The 23330-nt window shown below is 32.3% G+C and overlaps 1 protein-coding gene and 2 long non-coding RNA genes across 5 annotated transcripts; 1 reads left to right on the forward strand and 2 right to left on the reverse strand.

Moving 5' to 3' along the window:
* Window positions 1-2383: 2383 nt before the first annotated feature.
* On the reverse strand, window positions 2384-8502 carry LOC136776906 (uncharacterized). Its single transcript, XM_066732838.1, has 4 exons — window positions 8249-8502; window positions 7855-8137; window positions 3397-3433; window positions 2384-2859 (listed from the first exon to the last, which is right to left on the reverse strand). The coding sequence occupies exons 2-4, from the start codon at window positions 8130-8132 to the stop codon at window positions 2722-2724; spliced, it is 453 nt and encodes a 150-aa protein (XP_066588935.1). The 5' UTR covers window positions 8133-8137; window positions 8249-8502; the 3' UTR covers window positions 2384-2721.
* A 9241-nt stretch (window positions 8503-17743) lies between these two features.
* LOC136776649 (uncharacterized) lies at window positions 17744-20761 on the forward strand. 2 transcript variants are annotated; one of them, XR_010823114.1, is made up of 4 exons: window positions 17744-17967; window positions 18289-18681; window positions 18763-18920; window positions 19079-20761. It is a non-coding gene; the product is annotated as an uncharacterized lncRNA (long non-coding RNA). The 2 variants fall into 2 exon arrangements; XR_010823113.1 differs by lacking the exons at window positions 18289-18681; window positions 18763-18920.
* Window positions 20762-22594: 1833 nt separating this feature from the next.
* Window positions 22595-23246, reverse strand: LOC136776650 (uncharacterized). 2 transcript variants are annotated; one of them, XR_010823116.1, is made up of 3 exons: window positions 23119-23246; window positions 22727-22940; window positions 22595-22665 (listed from the first exon to the last, which is right to left on the reverse strand). It is a non-coding gene; the product is annotated as an uncharacterized lncRNA (long non-coding RNA). The 2 variants fall into 2 exon arrangements; XR_010823115.1 differs by having other exon boundaries at window positions 23015-23155.
* Window positions 23247-23330: the final 84 nt, after the last annotated feature.

Here is a 23330-nt window from a genome sequence, read left to right on the forward strand (position 1 = left end):
ACATACAGTTCTCATAGCTCTTCCATATTCCCTATTCACTCTCTAATTGGCTCCCGGACACAGAATTACCAGACGGAGTGAATAGGGAATTCTAGGGAAAGCTCCATCGGAGCGAAAAGAGATTAATTCCGAACTCAACTTTGAGACAATTGATCTTATAGCTAAGACCGTGCTAAGCTTAAGTTTCGTTTATAAATTCAGGCCAAAGTTTCTTTCTGTTTTATCGCCATATAGAGAATTTGTCTTCAATCTTGTCGGTTTGAATCTTCTTTTCTAAATAGCAAATTACGCTAAAAATATCAATTATTTCGCTTCTAGTGTATAAGAACGTTTTATATTTATTTTTCCAATCTACTTGTATGTGACTCTTTGTTTTCTTAAATTGAGGTTTCATTTATTTTTTACTATTAATTAAAAGTACATATTTTCCGATTTTGGTTTTTATTCTTAGAAAGAAAGAGTGGTAAATAGGCAGGTTTATGCTATCAACCTGCCGTTAAATTTTTTTTGCATTAAATTATTATTAAAAGGTGTAATTTACTTTTTCCAACAGTGTCGATAATTGACTTCCGATTATGCCTCGGCTTAAGCCTTACGAGTCGTTTTATATTACCCAGATAACATTTTGTGTGCAGATTGGCAGCAGATTGCTAACAGAAATGCTCAAATTTTGTTGTCAGATTGCTATCAACTATAGAAACATTTGACTTGGTATTTGCCGTCAGAACCGGCACATACTAGCCTTCTAGCAGAATGACGCCAAAAACAAAACGCAATCTGTACACATAACCCGAGCGCAGATTTATAGCAGATTTGCGACAGAGTCTGCAGTACAGTCTCTGAAGGCAGATTAAAAACAAAAACAAAGCAGGGTTTGTTACTCTATGTACGCTCTTTAAAATGTTACCCAATAAAACCAAAAATGTTGAATCAACGTAATTTCTTAACGCGTTATCTATAGCTGAAACAACGTGCCCTATGTCGCCAAAATCCACGTTTCTATCAACGGTTGATTTAACGTTTACACAACGGTTAATTTAACGTTTCTGTCCGCTTGAAAAAATTTTAGGATGAATAAATTGAATCGCGTGAATAATTTAACACTTCAATTTGCATTAAAATCACAAAATATTATAAGTTACCATTATACAATCAATTTTTACTAAAAAAAAAAAAGAAAAAATATTAGGAGATGGCTGGACGCGAACCTGCGTGCAGCAGGTTTTTCCTCCTACACGTAATCTATATGAATTAATTGTCTTTATATTGATTTCTATCAATCATCGAATCTTACACACTATAATAATCTGCATCCTAGAAGCAGAGCGGACGATCCTTCGAGTCTCCTTTCTCCTGGAATTGGCTACAAATCGTAAAATAGCTGAAAGAATTTCTAACATGGCGCGCACCTTAACCACTAAGCTACGTTAGCATATAATAGATCGTTACAATTTTGATGAATATGCAACTGTTATTGAAAATCACCTTACATTATTTTTTATTTCGAATTAAATCCTAAAAATCTTTGTTGTTAAATATTTTTTAATCATTTGAATAAATATTACTAAAAACAATATTTGAACTGTTTCCTTGACATAATTTCAGTTCACGAAGAAAACGTTGTGCTAACATCATTTAATCGTTGCATCTATAGAAAAAATCAATATTTAAAATACATTAGAAAGATCCCATCAATCCTACCGTTTCATATTAGTTGTGGAGAAAAACATTGCTTCAACAACGGAAGTTAAACGTTATTTCTCTTGGAGAATACAACGTACGTTTAAAAAATGTTAGAAAGATGCCTTGTATTCAACCGTTTCGAATTGGTTATGGGTAAATACGTTGTTCCCTCAACGGCAATTAAACGTTATTTCTTCTGGATATTTATCATTATATGTTTAAAAATTTTCAGATATTATAATTAATACAATTTTAAACGGTGTACCACCTAGTGGCTTTAACGTTGTTCTAAAAGACGGCATCATGTTTATCGTTCTGCGCATGCGTCATACGGCGTAAGACATTTAAATCAAGTACGCAGAGTCTGCTGTGTTTCTGCTGCAAATCTGCTGCAGGCTCTGCCGCAAAGTCTACTGTGTTCCTGCTGTAAATCTGCTGCAGGTTCACTTGCGTTTCTGCTACAAATGTACTGTAGGTTCTGTCGCATAAAGCGATATCATATTGTTGTTAATCTGTTAGCAGAAACTGACAAGTCAGGTTCTGTTTCCAATATGGTGTCATTTTGTTGACTGGATTTTGTAGCAGAATTTCGTTTACTTTTGCACAATCGGATAAGGCTATCTGGGTATTTAAACATACGATTTTTTTATTCGAAAACTCTTATCCTCTTTTCAATTTTAAAATTTTTGATTTATGGACGTTAAAACTTGTATCCAGGGTTTTCTGTTGCTAACTATACGCTTTTATCATTTACATTATTAAATTCCAATCGTATACCCAATAAATTGCTCGATATTCTAGTTCATCAAGAAACGCTCTTAGCGATATATCAATTATACGAAATTACAAGAAATATTTAACTGCTGTAAGAGTAAAGAAATTTGAAAAATAAGCTAACGTATTAATGTATGACTGCGCAATAGGATTATAGTGCGGTAATATATAAGAGTCAGTCGTAACTGTAACTTGGAAGAGAGTGGACCTGCTAGCTCCATTAAAGTTAATGTAAAAGTACGGAGTCGTTCTCATTCGATACACTCATTTCTTTAAGAGCATTTCAAAGAAATTTGCATTATACTGCTGCGGCTGATTGATAAAATCCATTGATGGTGCAAACGTTGATGGTTCTATTTTCTGTACATCGTTGTGTGTGTCGTGTGTGCTACATTTCTGCTCCTGCAATACAAACAAATAAAAATAAATATATAAGCGCCTCATGTTACCAAGGAAAGAATTTAATTATATCATTTGTTCCCATTTGATTAAATATTGCAAAAATGGTGATATTTACTACTTATGCCTAGAATGCAAATATATATTGAATGAAGTGATTTTTAACTAATTTATACGCAAACAATTAATATAGTACCACATGCAATCTGTTACGTTATTCGACACCACATAGGTGTCAATGGCAATACACCGATTTGCAATTGTAACACCCGTAAATTCTATAGCGCATGGATACAATCGTAGTTAAAGATAATTCGGTAAACAGAGAATGTTGTATAAAGGTTAACATACAAGGAAAAATGTAATTTCCTTGATGGCACTAAACTGTTACAGTTACACCGTCTTGTAATATTCAAGAAAGGTACTAAACCATTTTAAATTTCATTAACCGACGGAGCCACACATTTGAATGTTACAATTGAGACATGTTACAATTGACCCTATCTCCCTTATCATAAGATTAAGAAAAATATAATTTACCTGAGGACACTCGCGTGGTAGATCAAAATTGTTTAACCTGAAAAATAAATTTCATATTAGTATTATTGTATTATATTGTGACAGACTAATGTAATTTTAATAATTTTCTTTTTGTATACAAATACTTCAATTTGCCCTAAGCTTTTGACTATGTAACTATGGACATGGACTGCTAGTTCCCTATATCTGTAATGGGATTCTGTAAGTTTTAACGGGATCCCTCAAGTTTTCTTTAGCCAACATTACGGAACGAAAAACGAGGGAGAATTTTCCAGCGTTATTTTTCAGCCGATTTCAATGTTTTTGGGGTTGTTGGAATCTTTAGGACTCGCATCTTGTTTTAAAAAAGCCGTATTTTCCAAAAAACGAAACAAAATGAAAATTGTTTAATAATTCGCATTAATAATATTTAAACGCAAAACAAATCGAAAAATCGGGCATCTTTATGACAAGGTTCCAGACCTAACGATTTCAACAAGCCCAAAAATATTTAAATCAGTTGAGAAGTAGAGTCGTAGCATTGTCCCGCGTTTTTGAGGTGGCCGAAAACCAAAACTTTCAAGTACCACAGGCTCTTAGTCTGGAGAATGATAAGTCACCAAAACTGTTGAAAATGGAGATGGTACAAGGTCAAATGCAGGTAAGCAAATGAGATGCTTCACGTACCTACAAATATTTTTTTTCTTTAAAGAATTGAGATTGTTAAATGATAAATTTGATTTCAGGCTTACACATATAGTGTCATCATTTAGTATTTTACAATCACTGTGCAAGTCTATTACCTAGCAAACAGTAATACGTACTTGTCCTTTGATTTAAATACTTTTAATACAGTTGAATTAAAGTGGTATTCTAGTTGTTTGGGAGGAAAAATTTGTTTTTCATATTTCGATAGTATACCAACATGAGAATATGGTGTATAAATTTTAAACCGGTATTCAAAATATTAACAAAGATATAACATATATTCGAGAGCGCCGCATAATTGAACGCATTAAGTTGCGCGAAAATTGCTAACGGTTATTCCTCACTATTATGATTCATTACCTATATATTTCCTTAAAGTGTCTTATACCATTTGATATATACGAAAGAATATAACCAGATATACCTGTGTTTGACACGTATGAAGAGACCAAAGTCTTGTTGTACACCCCGCGGATGGGCGATTAATGTGAGGATGAAAGTTCTGTTAGCCAAACTTTAAACGCGTTTTTCTCGAAACCATGTTTTCTCAGTCGGCCCGAGGAATAACAGTTTTTCTATTGAACCGATCGGGCTAAAATTTTTACAGGTTGTTCTACACATCTGTAATTCTAGCCGGAAGTAGAATCATTTTTTTTTCATCCATTATTTTTCAAGTTACAGCTCAATTTACACTCAAATAAATATACATTTCTTTCGAAGTCCACCATTTTGTTATTTTTCAACCAAATTAATTTTTTCTAATTCCGGCCAGAATGACAATCCTGCTGAACCACAATCCGTTGCATTTTTTTGTTTCCGATTACCCAAACTGGAGACACCTCACGGGCCAGCAGCACATAATTGTTTTTGTTCACCTACTTTGAACCCATATAATTTAAATAAAATATCGTAAGAATTAAAAAAAATATATTTTTGTATAATTCAATATAGTATTAATAACATATAAAATTTTCAGATTTTTTTGCATTTCATTTAGGCAGTCAAAAAAAATTCCGAAAAATATTCTGCAAAACCGGTCGATTTACTAGACTACTACCTTAAAAATCCAATCAGGATGGTTCGCACACATACTGACTGTTGGAGTTGGATCAAAGATTATGCTTTTCACTCCTGCATTTTGAGACTTGGAACAGGCAAATATGAAAGCATGGAATGATTGGCGAAGTAACAATATGCCAATTTTCAGAAAATCGTCGTCCTTTGCTCAGCCATAATTTAAGGTTGAGATTCTTTCGATGAAATTATGTAAAATTGAGTTAATAACTGCTGATTGTTTTCCTCTGTTAACCATACAAGTATTCTAGGCCAGAGACAGTATACTGGTTACTGTTATAGATGAAGAAATGCACGTTTATTCTCAATGGAAAGAAACTCATTTCAAGAATTAATTGTTTGGACTCCATTTTGCAGCACTAGAAATCCGACGATTTCCAAATATGTAGAAATTTACTAGACGAGGATCTAAGGGCTCTGGCACAGGAAATGTTATAAGGACGACTCATCGCCAATGTATCTTCCATGCCACCCTTGTCGTGGGTTAGCAGCATATATGTCAAGAGCAAAAATTAAATGCTTTGTAACAGTTAATTAGATTGAATAAAAATATTACTTCATTTGAACAATCTTAAGATATGTAAAATCAAGCCTTAGAGTCTCTTTCATCACTTCCCAAAATGATGAATTTGTCATGTAGGATTGTCACTTTTTAAATTATAGGCATACGGTGGATGAAAATAAAAAATTTACAGCAGAATATCTAAAAAATAGAGGCTTCAATGATATTCTCTGTAGTATTTCCTAATACAGAATTGCCAGAGGAAGATAAAAATGACTTTGGTTTGGCACAAGATATGACAGAACTCAATAGTTATTTTGGGACCTGCTATTCATAGAAATATCAAAAAAGTTGTAAGTTTAAAGTCAAATTCTCAAAAATGTAAGGACTGCTAGTGAGTTTGGGTTGAAATTGATTGAATTATATAGCTAATAATTAATAAATATTATGATAAAAGTCTATAGGAGGATATAATCATCAAAAGACCATTTATTTAATATTTCGTATGTTACAGGCATACGTTGAATAAATTTTGGAAACCGAAAGCAGTATATTTAAGAAACAGAGGCATTGGTTATATCAATGTAAAAATTTAAAGAATAATTCTATTTTTTAACTAATATACTTTCAAAACGTTATGAAATCTCACAAAAAATAGACTTCGTCTGTAAAAAAAAGACGGAAAGTACATAAATCGTACAGCGTAAATAATATAGTGAAATAATATTTACAATTAAAAAAATCAATGAAATCCAAATGCTAGGCACGTATATATTATTATCGTGGCCAAAGTTCCAATTTTGAAGAAAATAGGAACACAAAATAGTTACTTGCTGGGCCCGTTGTGTGCAATGGCATAAAATAGCCGCATTTTGAAATTATGAGAAGCAACGCTTGTACTGTAAGATAGCGACTATGTATGAACATTACGGGCCCGGGAAGTAACTATTTGTGTTACTATTTTTTTCAAAATTTCAACTTTTGCCACGATAAAAATATATACTTACCTAGCATTTGGATTTCATTAATTTTTTTAATTGTAAATTTAATTTCACTATATTATTTATGCTGGATGATTCACGTACTTAAGGTCTTTATTTACAGGGGAAATCTGTTTTTTGTGGGATATGACATTTCACCTTTATTATAATTTCTAAATAGTCGCACGGAAATAAAATCATTTGGTGTTTATCACGTTTTTAGTTTTATAAATTTGTCATGCCATAAAAATTATTGTATCATTATTTGTAATAGAGAGCCTTAGAGATTCATGGTATAGCCTTTACTTTATTAAAACAGGTTTGTATACTATAATATATTTAAATCTGTCGGTTATGTTTAAAATACCATTATTAACTATAGTTATTATATATAGTCCCACGAAAAGAAGCTTTTCTTGAAAAAAAAGGACGGTAATTACATCAATCGTCTCTAGCATGACTAATACAGTAAAGTAAAAATTTTAATCATAAAAAATAGTGAAATCCAAATATGAGATGCATATGAGCCGGCATTTGTCTATTCTATTGCTCTAGATGACATATTTTGCATATTTATGATTACATATTGAGCTCAATATACAATCATAAATGTTCAAAATATGTCATATAGGATAGACACACATGCCGGCTCATATACATCTCATATTTGGATTTCACTGTTTTTTATAATAAAAAATTTTAGTTAACTACATTTGTCATGCTAGAGACGATTTATGTACTTGCTGTCCTTTTTTTGCAAGACAAGTTTCTTTTGTGAGACTATATATAATTACTAGTTAAGAATAGTATTTTAAATATAATCGAAATATTTAAATATATTATAATATACAAAACCATTTTTATAAAGTAAAGGCTATACCATGAATCTCTAAGGCTCTCTATTACAAATAATGGTACAATAATTTTTATGGCATAACAAATTTTTACAACTGTAAAAATGTAAAAAAGGCCAAGTGATTTTATTTCTGTGCAATTATTTAGAAATTATAATAAAGGTGAAATGTCATATATTTCTTATCTTTAAATTTATTTATTTAGCATAAAAATATAATATCATTAAATCTGATAAGCCTGCACTATTTTTCTGTTGACTTTCCGTCCATGCTTTTGCAATTGTTTTTCTAATCTCATTGTCTCCATCCTGATGCATCTTTTTCATTAAAATCATGGAAGTAAAAATATTTTTTGTCTTACCTTTGCAACATTCTATGAAGATTGTGACTTTCTAAAATTTGCATTTCCACAGATTCCATGTCAATCGAAGTTAATTGCATCTCTTTTAAAAATCTATTATAATCGGATTCCCGCAGTGATAAAAGATATTTTTGAGCTCTTATTTCCACTGCCATTTTTATTTTTTCTCTGTGTAGTTCGTCTAAATAACAATTTTGTAGTTGTTTTAGATTTTCTAATCTTGTGTTCATGAGCTTATTCGTTGCATCTTTTCGTCCACATTCAATTACAGGATTCATTTTAGCTAAAAAAAATATTATATAACTTATTACGAAATGGAGCCAAACCGTCACGGAGTACAACAATCTTTAATTTTTTAAAATAGTATAATTTAACAAACAGTAATAAAACATACCAGATTTATGATTTTTTGTTGATGATTCGGTTGGAAGGTACAACGTAATAGTGATGGCGATATTTTCCAAAGGTATCAATATTTCGTATCGATACGTATCAAAAATAGAAGTATCGATAGATGTGAAATATCGAAATGCTGTATCACTGAAGTATCACCTACACCCAAAAAATGTAATCAAGAGAAATAAAAGAAACCTGCTAGAAAATTCGAATGTGTTAGGATTCGCACGCTGCTACACTGTCGTACTGACTGAAGCGTCTGCAGTCTGAGCCACGAATGGATAAACCATTACCCAGAGATGGTAACTCGAGGGGAAATCCCTAACCCCCCACCATGCCTATCAGACTCTCAATACACAGGGTAGACATGGTGGGGGGTTAGGGATTTCCCTCGAGCCAGTAGTACCCACCAATACCTACCAAAGATTCGGGAACAACAGCGCTTACTGAAATGGACCAATTATATCAATTCATTGTGTGGTGGGGACGTTGGCGGCCTTCCCACTACTTCCCAGCAAAGATAGTCCAAAAGGGAGTAGAAAATATTCTCGCCAAAGCACAATTCATGTGTACGTACGCTGCGGGAAATTTACTCTAATAGAGAATGGGAAATATTCCCGCTAAAATACAATTCGAGTCTACGTACGCTGCGGGAAATACGAGAAATCGATTCGTTTACTTTTTGTCTAAACACTCTGTAAATTCCATGCTAAACTTCTATACCACACTATAGCACGAAGACGACGATTCAATTTCCTACCGTTCATCTTCATGTTAATGTATTGATAGTTATATAAATAAAAATTAGGACGGTCAAACTTGCTGTATAAGTTACATGGTAATGCACTACGTTATATATACTTGCCTTTGATACACAACTGTGTTTATTGATTAAACTTGAATAAATTAAGTGTGCTATAATGTTCCTTTTCTCATATGCATCAGAAAATATATCTTTATTATATTCATCCATATTGTCAGTAGGCTCAATATCCATATCGTTCTTATTTTTAAGACAAATATTGTATATGAAGCAGCAGGTTATTATAACTTGTGTGATACCATATCTGTATTAAACATGTGTAGATATTATAATATCCTGAATTATCCTTTCAGCATCTCAAACGCTCATTCAATATACATACGTACTTTAGATATATAGTTTAGTATTAAAGTGTCTTTGTACATTATTTTAACGCCCGTTATCTCGATATGGTACTAATAAATATTGTAACATCGGATAAATCAAATCACGAACTAAATGCACATTTTCGGTAAAATATCTCTCTCTGCCAAAGCTATTATCATGCAGTAAGACCTTTAAGGCCACTTAAATATCTAACTCTGGCATCATGCATACTTCTACAATAATCAATAAAATCAGAGGAATTTCAAGTTATAATCACAAATGCCTTATAATATTATGGAATGATAAATCTTTTTATTAATATAACTTTATGGATACTCATTGGAACTATTAGTTTTAATGTGACGTCCGTCAATAGCTCCCACAATTCCAAGCAAACTACTTTGGGCTAAAGATTCTTGCTATATATACATAATTTTATTATAATCTAGCCACTTATATAAAATAATCATTAACATGACCTATTAAAGCATAAGCGAAATATTAAATGTACATTTCTAAATGATTTGTTTGCAAAGACTAAATATATTAGCCACAGATCTGAAATATAAGTTAATTACTTCTTACAGTCTGTTAAATAATTATGTTAGAAATTTATGGAATATACTTTTTTTTTTGTTGCAAAACATAATTTGCCATATTATATAAATTATGCATTACAGATATAGCTACGCAAATTGTTATCTAGTATGGCAAGCTACGCCCTTTGCTCTCAGCCAGCGTGGGAAGCCTGGATTTTTACTCTCCCCTTTTCACGCTTGCTCTTCTCGATCCCAACGCGCACTCTACCACCCGAAGGAATTCTTCGACCTTCATGCAGCTGGGAGCGTAGTGCAGCGAAAGTAATATTGTTTCCCTCTCGCCAAACTCTCCTCTTGTAGGGCTCTATCCAGGAACACTCTTATTTTTTATGTTACATTGTTTGGTTCACGTGTACATACTATACATTCCTATAGGAACGTAATTACATTTTCGATCACGATCGTAAGGGTGAGGTTCAACAAGTACGGCTTGAGGGCTAGCCGGGCTAATATGGTATACTTTGGGGCTAAAGTAGTATAGTTTCCGTTACATGAGCTGTATGAGTTTAGCTCGTCTAGCCCCAAGCCGGGCTTGGTGAACCTCACTCTAAGGGCTGAAATTTCTCCTATCGACACATAACAAATCGATTATCACTCGTTTACCTATTACAACTGGTTTTTTACTTTCAGAAAACCATTCTTGCGAGGAGGACTTTGCATTATGCTCAATTGAACAAAAATAAGAAATATTTTTATTTACCCTTCGCAAGCACCAAACGATTGAGCTTATCGTTATTTTACACTATATTGTGGAACGAAAGAATTAAACCTGATTTCTACGCTAACAGTTGATAAAGCTTGTAAGGGGTAGAAAAATACTTCTTGGATCGATTATATACAATGAATTGATGTTAAATAATATTATTGGAATTTTGTACCAATCAAGAATGCGGGCAATAATTTTATTGTTTAGGAAAGAACAGTTAAGTAACGGTGAACTGCGGATAGTCTGCTTGTAATTTATGCTACCTGATTGCTGTAAACGGATAGACAATACAATGTACAGGGGGTAAGATAGGCAGGATGAGTCCGGTTATTAAGGGATCGTAATAGTAAAGGTCTGTTGGCTGGCTGGTATTAACCAGGAAGGACAATAGTCATCACGTTACCGCCGCCTGCTCCGCTGGAGCATGACCGATTTCCAACTTAATAGGCTTGATATTTTCGGTAAAGCTAGTATAGCCCTAGCGTTTTTCTTGGAAGGCAAATTCTCTTTACCACCGCCTTCCCTGTCAGCAACCGTGAAGCTCGCACCCCCACCTCGGCCTGTAAACTATGTACCTTGTGGAAAGCGCTTGGTCAATATATAGTTACCGGTGCTTGTCCCTCCGCCTGCCTACAAAATTCCCATAAAAAATGCTTACATGTGAGAAAAAGGTGGCAAGTAATTGAAATAATCCTTAACAACAAAAAGGATTGAAATGGAAACAGAAAAATTTTGGCACATAATTGACTTGATCAATATATCTATTACTTAAAAAATAGAAATATAAATAGAGTGCAATTACATTTTCGTCAATATAGGTATATTTCAAATTTCATTTAAAAGAAAAAGAAATCAGTGCGAAAATAGCTAAATGCTCGGAGTTTGACTTACTTATAGTTTATGTTCTATGACGGTTTGGCCCCATTTCACAATAATTAAATAATATAATATATTTTTTAGCTAAAATGAACCCTGTAATTGAATGTGGACCAGAATTAACAACGAATTTTGCCATGAACACAAGATTAATATATCTAAAAGAAACACAAAATCATTTCTTAGACGAGATACACAAACAAAAAATGCAATTGGCAGTGGACATACGATTTTATAAAGAGTCTGGATTGCTGCGGGAAACCGATTATAATAGAATTTTAAAAGAGATTCAATTAACTTCGATTGATATGCAATTGGTGGAAATACGAATTTTACAAGATGACTACATTAGAGAGTTGCGAAGGTAAGACAAAAAATATTTTTACTACCATGAATTTAATGAAAAAGATGCATCAGGATGGAGACAATGAGATTAAAAAACAATCGCAAAAGCATGGACGGAAAGTCAACAGAAAAATAGTGTAGGCTTATCAGATTTAATGATATTATTTTTATGCTAAATAAATCATTTTAAAGATAAGAAATATATGAAATTTCACCTTTATTATAATTTCTAAATAATTGCACAGAAATAAAATCACTTGGCCTTTTTACGTTTTTACAGTTATAAAAATTTGTTATGCCATAAAAATAATTGCATCATTATTTGTAATAGAGAGCCTTAGAGATTCATGGTATAGCCTTACTTTATAAGAATAGTTTTGTATATTATAATATATTTAAATCTTTCGATTATATTTAAAATACCATTATTAATTAGTAATTATATATTGTCTCACAAAAAGAAACTTTTCTTGCAAAAAAAGGATGGCAAGTACATAAATCATGTTTAGTATGACTAATATATTATTCATAGTCTGCACGCTCTTAAATATGAGAAGATTTCAGATAAAGTAGTAAATACTTATACTTTTCTCTTTTTCAGTTTATTAAGACCCGAGTTATTTATGATGGTGCCATCTAGCGGTGAAAAGCCAAAACATTATGTTGTTGTGTCGATAAAAGTGTATACAAGTGCTAACGAACAGAAATTTTTTATTATGCAAACGTAATTATTTTTATTATATATTCTACTTCATTAAAAAATTGAAATCTATAATTTGCACAGTTTTTCTAATCAAACTATTCTAGTAAAGCATATCTTAATTTACATTTACTACTTCTCTAGTTCTCTCTATTGTACTAACCGTACCTACTAGTGAAGTAGGGAAGAAAAGCGCTCTTCTCCGCATTATATCCACAAAAATTATAGATTATGGTCAACAACTATTCGATAACTGCGAAGAAATAATAAAAAGAAACAATTTCTCCATTTCTCTAATCTCTCTGAGAAGTCCAACTCAAGGAACCAACTAACGCGCGTTATTTTTTACAAAAAAAACACCCTGTCCTTGAACTGCATAAATTTACATTTTTCGTTAATGTCTTTCCCATATTATGAGTCAACAATTATTCTCAAGAACAGAGTCCAGTGCAAACAAGGAAAAAAATATTTCCCATAGCACATATTCTTACTTTCTACTGTAAATTTAACGTTCAATCTAGCATTATCCAGAAAAATACCTTTTTTTATAACCTTGCCAGAGATATCTCAAAAACAGCTAATTATTTTCTTAAGTCTAATAACTTGCAAATAAAATTATGAGATTTAATAATAAAAGCCGATTTATACTGTACAGCATCGAATCGCGGTATTGCATCGACGACACGTTAATTGAAAGAGCATATAAAATACATTTACGCTCCTTCGACTAATATGCCGTGGCGTAGCCGTACTGTGTGTGGTCCAATGCAGTATAACATAAATCCAACTTTATTTGAATTGAAACAACTTTAGTTAAATAATTATACTTAAATTATTTAGGTAAGTTTATAATGTTTATAATAAATATTTAATATACTAAAAAGAAAATATTTAAAACGTTTCAATTATAATTATCATCATTAGTAAATAGTATCTATGACTGAGTCCATAGATTGGAAAAATTCTTCCTCGTTGAAAAGGTCACCCTCGATCTTTTTAAAAATTTCAGCTTCTTTTCTCCTCGCACTCGATTTTGCTACTGTTGTCGCAATGGAATCTCGAGATAATCCGGATGTAATAGAGACATTACTGGATACAGTCATATTAGAAAATGACGGGTCATAGAAATTACTGGGAACGCAATATTCGTGCAATTCCGAATTTTCCAATTCTATCTCAGTGTCTATTTTGTGCGTAGAGCTTATTTTCGGTTTTCTCTCCGTGGTGAAATATTTACTCTCCATACTCGTTACATCAGAAAAATCAGTAATTGACTGTTTGTAATTACGTTCCTTCTTAATTAACGTTTCGGAAAAGTTCTCGATAAAAGAATCTGATGATTCTTCTCTAAATTGTCTAGACAAATCGTGCGAAAACTCTAGGTCGAATTTTCTTTTTACTGATATTCTATCAGCACCGATATAGCTATCCACATCATTAAAATTCACTATGTTTACTTGTTCGAAGAGAGGAGATGGCGTCATTGCAGTACCGGAAGTGACAGCAGTACTGGTAGTAGCGATACAAGTGTCTGGACTACCGGAGTGATACAGAAGGTGACCAAAGGAAGCTTCCGGAACTCGACTGATGTTTGGCCAGCGGCCAAACGATTTATTCGAGGAAAACCGTTGGAGGAAGGTGCTTTATTGGTCAGTACCAGAGCAAATAACAACAGCGAGAGCAGTGACACCACTGACACAACTTTAACCACTCCTGCCACTACCCAATTAACTAAACAAACTACTGTAAGTCCAATTATTGCTAAAACAATTAATTCTTTTTGGATGGTATATTGTTTTCAATTTTAATTTTTCTTTATTTTCCTAGAATGAAAAGCGAGAGAAGCTGAGGGAGGAGGGGGAGGAATGCGAAAAGAATCGAGAGGCGAGCGAGAGCGAGGAGAGCTGGAGTAGTGTGGAGGAGGAGATCGAAATGAAGGAGGTGGCTGAGGCGAAGGACGATGGAAAGGACGAATTAACTGAGAGGACCAGCGAAGCGGATGTAACCAGTCCTCCACAGTCGGAGGCCCTGGCGAACGCCGAACCGGAAGTCGCGGAGGACCAGGAGGAACAAGAAGTCGCCCAGCAACTCAGGCCACTCCTCGCCACAAAATCTTAGGCTTTTCTCGTAAATCTACTCTTTCTTTTCTAAAATTTCCTTCTTTCTCTATTTTACGCGAATTCTCGAAAACGTTGTTTCTCGACGTAGGCTCATCGATTTAGAAATTGACCACCGGGTTCTTCATTTTTCACCGGAAGCAATCGCTGGTTGAAAATAAATCAACGCACTCAAACTCTATAGCAGATCGACATATCCTATAAAATTATATTTTTGTACTTCCACTAATAAAGGTCGTTGACCTTGAAACACGACCCGAAGAAAATCGAATAATACTCAGTTCACTCTTCTCGAATTCTAAATGCGAGTCGAAGAAGCGGATTGGCGTGATTTTGTGTACACACTGGGCGGACTGCGGGATAAAACGGAAATATGGCTAAGAATAAATAAGTTCGGTACGATTTTTCATTCAGAAAGAAAGTTTTCGTTGTGGATAGTTCGTTAGGAGCTTCACTCGTTAGGACCCGTGAAACTTTACCGAAGTCTTGTTATCTTCTGGCTGACAAAGGTGGGTACTCTTCAAAGGCTGAAGCATCAAAGTGAATCAATTCGGTCGATGAAAAATACTTTCTTTCTCTCTCTTTATATACATATATATATATAAAAATTATCTAGATAAATAAAAAAATAAATTTTCCTTTTAAAAATCTCTCGACGACTTGCCATGATTTAGTATAAATACCAAATCAGATCTATATACGTGACTCTGCGTATTTTTAGGGGGAGCAAAAATCAATCTAAGCTTAAAAAGGATTAGAATCTTATTTAACGATGTATCTTGATAGGATAATCTTGCCAGCTCCGAGCGAAAAATTTAATATCAGCTTGCTTTAATCTTGCTTGATGGAGGCAACGAAAAAAATGCCTCGCCTTTGAAAAGTTTGAACTTTTACTCCATTTCGAGTTAATTATCGATACGTGGATTTGTCCATGCCAAGTGAATTATTCAATGGGAATAAAAAGAGAGAAGGACAAATCAACTGCAATTTTATCGTATGCATCACCAGACGGTCCGACCTTTTCGTTCCAGTGGATTTTTGTCATCGTCGAAAGAGTCGACGGTTCTCGCAGGTTTATCGTGTTTATCCTCTCGTTGTGGGAGAAGGAATGAAAAATCGATCGAATAAAATACAATTAAGGGGCAAAAATGAAGAGTTTATCGAACGTTGGTCCGCCCACGTTTCTTGCGTGTGTTTTAAGATCCATCTATTATAGTACGAAGGACGAATAAAGTAACGCTAATTACTGTAACCATGCCTAATCTAGAATTAGAGAGTTCGTTTGCGGTGATTTGGAGTCGCGTAAGTTCGAAATGCAAACTGCTCGAGCTCCGATTAACCGAGACGCAGATGTACATAGAGAATGTAATTGGTGGAAAATAGAATGTCTAACCGATATCCGGCAGATTCAAACCGATTCAGTAATACTTTTTTTGGTGGGTTGCCACAATCTCCTTACGAGTCTCTCTGTCATTTAAACAATCATTTCATTTAAATAATAATACATCAATTTAGAACGTTTTCATTTATCATTGTACTTATCATACATCTAAATTTTTTTTATAAACTCATCTATAATTTAGTATCGAGATTTTTTTAATGATAAACAGGTGAAAATAAATTCAATCTGTTCGAGTGAATTCAATGTTTTGGTCAATCAGCTGATTTTACTGGAATCGAGAGTGACGAAGGATTTTCTGGAAAAATCAATGACTATTTTCAAACTCGGATCACAGTCTACCGCCCAATCTATCGTGTTGTGTTTGCTATCAAGTTATAATATCTGCATACACGATAGTGATAATCTAATATCTAGGCGCGTTGAATATATAGTGATTAGTTCTCGATAATGTTCTTAGCCGTGGGAATTGACAGGTGGATTCTTCAAGTTTCTACACAATCGGTATTAATAGTGTCCCTTGTGATTAAAATCCACACATTAAAGCTTGAAAAAATGAAGAATACAAATATTTTAATAATATATATAGACAGAAGGACAATATCACAATATTTTAATTACGAAACTTGCCAATCAAATTAATTTGACGAGATAAAAGAATAGTTTCATAGTTGTAAAATGTGGGGACCACTATTTTTACCATTCGTGTAATTTAAAAGGCCTATATTTTGCCAGAGCTTACAGTTGCAAACTTGAGTCTCTGAAAGTAAACAGGAAAACAAGTTGCTGTTTCGTTACATCCAAGAAATATTAGCGACGAAGTAAAGAAATGATGAACAATTATTCCTAGATTTCTCGTTGATACAAATGTTAACGATGAAGCGAAAAAAATTATTTGTGAGATGTAAATGCGATTGTGTGATTATTGTTATTATTTTTTATTCAGGAAGAGACTGGACGCTTCGTCGCTAAAGTTTCGGTTGAGCGCAAATTTCGTCGAGCCGTATCTGTGAGAATCGTCAATTAGCACTGGACAATAGCGGCTCAATCTTGCCAATAATAAGGATTCTCGCATCCATTTATCACTGTTACCACCCCGACGCCAAAAATCACGTCGGGTGCGAATGTTGTATCAATGTTAATGTATAATGACGCGTTGCAATGTAAATGATGTCTGAGTGTACGCTGTTAGCGCAAATAAAGAGTTTAATGCGAATTTTTGTACTTTGATAATCCCTTCTTCAGCATCAATCATCATCTTTCCTTCCATTATGATACCTGATTTTTTTGTTTATTCTAGAAATTTTTTCACGATAACGAGAGAAAGCTTGATTTAATATACAAAAATAGAATTTTTGGTGTAAATAAAGTACAAGCTTTGACGGAAAAGAGTTTTAAATGTAAAGAGAGTATACATAGATAAAAGCTTAAACAGTTTATTCACTTTCTTAATTTCATTTGTAGCTTGTCGTTTCGTGACAAGCTCTTGGAAATTATTTTTATTTTCTTGGAATAAGTATTTACCGTCGATAGAGAAGAGAAACGTAAAAGGTCCTGTTTGTGGTATTATTTTGAAGCTTTAACGCGATGATCGCGTGACCCCCAATGCGACCTTTCGAATTATACCGTGTATTGAAATCCCATATGTTTTCCAATTATTAAGCAAACTATCAATTCGTGCTAGTTCGTTGGCCAGTGAAACGAAATACCTTCAGTACCTGTCCGTAAATATTTCGATTTCTTTTAATATTTTACTAATATCCTGGTCATTTTTAAGTTTTATTAATCACGCTGCAAGAAATTTTAAAAAGAATCTCACGAACCGACTAAGTGTATAAGTTGCCAGGTAAATTTCAGTATAGTTTATTTATAAATATTTTCAATAACTTATGTCAGAAAGAATTAATTACTGTTTAGGAAAATTGATATCGAAATAAATTCAAAATTAGTTAATAAAATTTCGAATTTCTAAAGAGTGTTTACAATTGTGAAATACGTTGGAAATTTTTAAAAGTATTTTCATTGTAGTTTCTTGTGTGGAACCTTAGCAATGTTAGTAATGTCTTCGGTTCAATTGGAGTATACTCGACATTCGTATATCTAAAAAATCTATGCTATAGGTTTATCTCTTTGACTCAACGATCAATTATTCTGTTTTTGTTTACAGATCAACTTAATTGCATATATACTTACAATTACTTAATTAATTATAAGATCTTGCATAGGATATAATGTAGGTTAACAATTTTTGTATGCATTTTTAATTATAAATAAATATCTACTATATACACACTTGAAAAATTCATCATTATTATTAGTAGTGTTTAAATTTCATTTTAATAAAAACAATATAATCATCGTCAATTCCACTAAAAGCCTTTTGCAGTGGAAGATTTCTATTATAAACGAATCGATCGTTGGCATGAGAAGAAACTATAAACGTTTTGCCTTTTGTCCTATGAAAAATTTTCAGTTTATGCTAGCTCGTTGAACAGGCAATAAGATTCTTATTATGAACTCGAATAATTCAGTAGAAAAAAGGTCTATCATAAAACTGACAGTGAGTAATGTGCACCGACAATTTTGATACGCGCCTGAAATAGAAAATTTCAGTCATTTAACTTTTTATATTTACTTACAGATACACGATAATATCTGTAAAGTGATTGATATATAAATTAAAATAAAATTGAAATTATAATTAAAATTAAAATTACAATACCAGCTACATTAGATATCTGAGAAGTGCAAATAGCTCGATATCCCAGTGCTTTTGATAAGAAAAAGTTTTATTCCTAAGTAATATTATTAAATTTTCGTTATGTTTGTGTAAAATAGTATAATTTATTAAACACATTAGTGTTTGATAAATTATACTATTTTAACAAATAAAATAATATTATACTCGGGGACGGTGTGGCCCCAAATGAAAAACGTTAACATTTTTTTTGTTTCAGAAAGCAATGGACCTTAATAGAGAGGAAGTGCGACAATTGACGATAAGAAAGTACGAATATGATTATAGACGTATAGAAGCTAATCAAGAATTATTGAATACTTATTTCCACGATCAAATAATAAACCTTGCACTGGAGATCTTCAAGGACGTTCAAAACGAAAGACTGGATCAAGAAGATTTTGTTTATTTTTCCATTTTATTAGGTCTGTCAGTATTTGACATACAATTGGTACGTGACAAATTCCGTCAATTCCGAGCACGTTCTTCAACATAAAGAAAAAAAATCATATTACATGTAAGTATTAAAATTACAATATTTAAAATCAAATACGACATTACTTATACAAGATACTTATGCTGTGAGATAATATAACATCATAGATAAATGCTTTATTTTTCGGCATACGTCTCAACTATTAAACGAAGATAAGGTTTCAATGAGACTAAGCCTAATTAGCATTTCAATATAAGGATGCAGAGCTCGCAATTATGACTTAGTCAAACGCATCACTTTAAAGCCAAAAATTTGTGTATAAGCTTTTTTTATCTCTTAATATTAGACTTTTAGAATCTTAGATGTATTTCGCGTGTTTTTTTAACATTCCAGGAACATTGATCAAGGTGATTTAGGCCAATATAGTAGTTGCAATATTCTATCCAAAGTCAATATTCGCTTCACTATTGTCTGTTGTTTTACGTTGCGCCTTTTTTCATATAAGTGAATTTTTTAAAAGTTCATTATTCAATAGGGGTTTACTCTCTAATGAAATTTGCATTTCGATATTTTATTAGTAAAATGCTTGAGCGTAGTGAGTCGTGAAGTGTAAGGAAGCAAGGAGTCAAAAATATCAAGAAACAGATATATAATATTATTAATTATTTATAAACTAATTAATTTGTTGCGATTTTATGTTCTTTAATACCATGTTCGTACGATTGTTTAAAAAGCTTTACGTATTGTATTAAATTTTTGGTATATATATATATATATATATTTTTAAGCTTATAATTAAATCAATTTGATGATGGAACAATTGGTTTTAGAAAAGTGAAAATAAATGGTAGAAAAAAAAAGAATGCGAAACTTTTTATTAAACGACTAACGCCTTTATTAGCAAAACTATTATTCAATGAGCTGTACGATTTTTTATATTAACGCAGTGCAATCATAGGTCTCTAATTTATTTAATAACAACCACCAGAGCTGCTAAATTATCACTAGTATCATATTGTTAACTATCTTTTTCAAAATGATTTGAAAAATAATAGTATTTGAGCTTATGGCATACGCTGAACTGATGTTCCAGATGCAATTACTAAAATCAGTAAAAACTGATGATTTTAAGTTAAAATGATTCAAAATTTTACTGTTTGTTCGTTTCACTATTTTATGTATCTCATATGACTTAAATAAAGCTAGTAATACAAAGTAAGAACACAGCACACATGAAAACAATACCGAAATTTAATTTCTTTGATTAATCTCGTTAACATTATGAGTCTATTCAGTCTGTAACACAAATAATAACTTTTCTTTTACTGACAAAAATTAATTTTTATAGTATGAAGAAAACTATGAGGCAGCTTTAATGAACTATCACTGATATTTTAAGAAACGTTGCCCGAAATAATTATTCCGTGAACAAATAAATATCAGAACTAATAAAATTTTAAACCTTTTTTTTTAGTATTACTAAATATACCTCTCATAAATCTACATATGGTTTTAGCAAATGAATAATGGGTATTAGGACTACTTAAAACAAAACAAAAAAACATCCAAATAACTTCTTTATAAATCTGATTAAATTGGATAATAGCATATTTTCAACTATTGTGCTTATATGTATAATATGAAAACAAAGTCCAAGTGGTTTTATCAACCACTAATTTAATCATAACTTTTATTAATGATTATTGAAAGATGGTTTTATTTGTTTCTCTTTTTAAATACTCATCTCAAGTATTTTTCCAAATGTCTTAAGTCCATTGAAGCAGAATTTTTGTAACATCGCTAATTTCAATATATTCTAGGAATGTCTAACATTCTGTATAATTTTCTATGACTAGAGAACCATAGTATTAAGAATATTGCATTAATCTTATTATGTGTGATTGACTATTAAACAATAAACTATTTGTTCTTTGTATTATTTCTGTTAAGTGCAATTATAGGTATCATACTAAAAAGAATACAGCTTGATTTGCATATTAATATTTTTCTTTTGCTAAACATGTAATTTATCATTCCTAAAAATTCTACAAATCAAGATTTAAAAGCTTATTTACAAAATGTTTGATAGTTTTACTTGCAGTGTGTCAATACATTAGTATCTCCAACTAAGTTTTGCACATTAATATGAATATGAGCCATTTAACATTGTTGCGATGAATTCCACTTTTCTTATGTTTCATCAATTTGTAGGAAGAAACACACTTAGCTTTATCAAGTTATGTACCAATGATTCTTTCTAATCAAAATTCTAGAGAGAATTACATAAATTTGTTAATGCAGTCTTTTCATAATGAACATTTGTAAACAGCTGTTCTATAAGTTGTCGCATCGTGCATCTGCTTTGATAAAATTTGCAGGTGAGTAAGGAGCTTTAATTGCTGCAACGGATGCAAGAGAAGACTTCCATATTACACTGCTAAGTTTACAGTTAAAATAAGCTTTTATTGAAGCCTTTGTAGACGGCGTTTTCCTGCTGGTGATGCTAGCATTTGCTTCACTGAAATCATGCTCAATGAGAGTCCTACAGTAGCTAATAAAAATGCTGAAGTGGTTGCATTTCGATCTCCAATAGCTCGGCGATAAACAGATGTTCCTTGACTCTGTTGACAAGAGTATAAATATACAGTGCAAATGTACCAATATATATATGAACAATATCTGAATAAATTAGGAAATTTTCTCACCTGACTAAAACTCAGTTTAAAAGCATATGAAACGGGGCGTGTCAAATACATGTTGAGGTAGCAGTATCTATCTAGCACTTCCTAAACAAACAAATTTATAAATAAAATTGTTCTATGTAGCAAACCTTTATAAGTATTAAAATTCTTATAACATGTTAAATATTTTCGTTTTTACTATCAGAAATGCTTCAGCATAAAATCTTTTAGTTATTAAAGAGTAATCTAAAGAACTCTGTTAATGTATACATGATATTTCAATAAAAATTCATTGGCGTCATAGATTTCCTTGTAATCAGCAATAACTTGTTTTCAATTGCGAGATCAAAGGAAAAGCAGACACAAGAATTAAATTTAGTGTAGCAGACCTATGTACAGCCTACATGGTTCTATTTAAAACCATTATTATTTAATCACACACATTTACCGATCGCCACAGTGAGCGATTTTATTAAAGTATTAAAGAATAAATTAATCAATAGTGGATATTTCGCTTTCTTGAAATAAAAAAAAAAAGAATATTTCAATACTCCAAACGCTAATCGTTATCAGCAAACACGAGTGATGTTAGTAAAAAAAGAAAAGAACAGTTTCTTCTCATTACCAATTTTACCGGTGTTACTCTTACATAATCACAGCATGCTTGTTTAGATGTTTCATTCTACAAAGCTAGAACAATTGGTAAATTCACATAATTAACGAAATTAACAGAATAAATTGTTCGACTAACCTTCTTGCACCTTCTTGTACGTAACTTGCCGTCGAAAAGGCAGATGCGTTTCGTGTATCGCAGCTTCTCGCTTTTTCCGTCGGAGGCTGAAATGGCTGAATCCTGACCTCGCCTCTGCTTTTGAGGAGACACGAGACGACGATACCGACAATACCGAAGAAATGGAAGGAATCTAAATCCACCAACTTAAGTTAAAAGATGAAACTGCGTACCCCTGAACATAGAATTAATTAATTCTTCCTCCAAACAAATTTTGTTTTTTATTATAATTATTAATAAATATAATACTTTAAATTAGGCTACGTTTGACTTGACACAAAATGCCCCTTGACGACCGTCTGATGCTTGCAATATTTGATAATTATTATACACTAAACAAAAATATAATTTACCTCTCCTCGCCTCTACGTTTGTGATTATTATAATAATATTTACGCACTCTTCTAGATGCGTTATTCCTTTCTCTCTTAATACCAAAAATCTTATTTTTAACTAATTTTTTATAGATTTTTTAATTCGAGAGCCTTATCGGCAGTGGTGCCATCTAGCGGCAAATGTGAAAGTTCTATATACCCTTGATATGTATGGTTTAGCAAAAATGATA

Source organism: Prorops nasuta, unplaced genomic scaffold (assembly GCF_024137725.1).
Source record: "Prorops nasuta isolate Cenicafe-Biocafe unplaced genomic scaffold, Cenicafe_Pnas_1.2 PNAS00010, whole genome shotgun sequence".
In the NCBI taxonomy this organism is placed as follows: domain Eukaryota; kingdom Metazoa; phylum Arthropoda; class Insecta; order Hymenoptera; family Bethylidae; genus Prorops; species Prorops nasuta.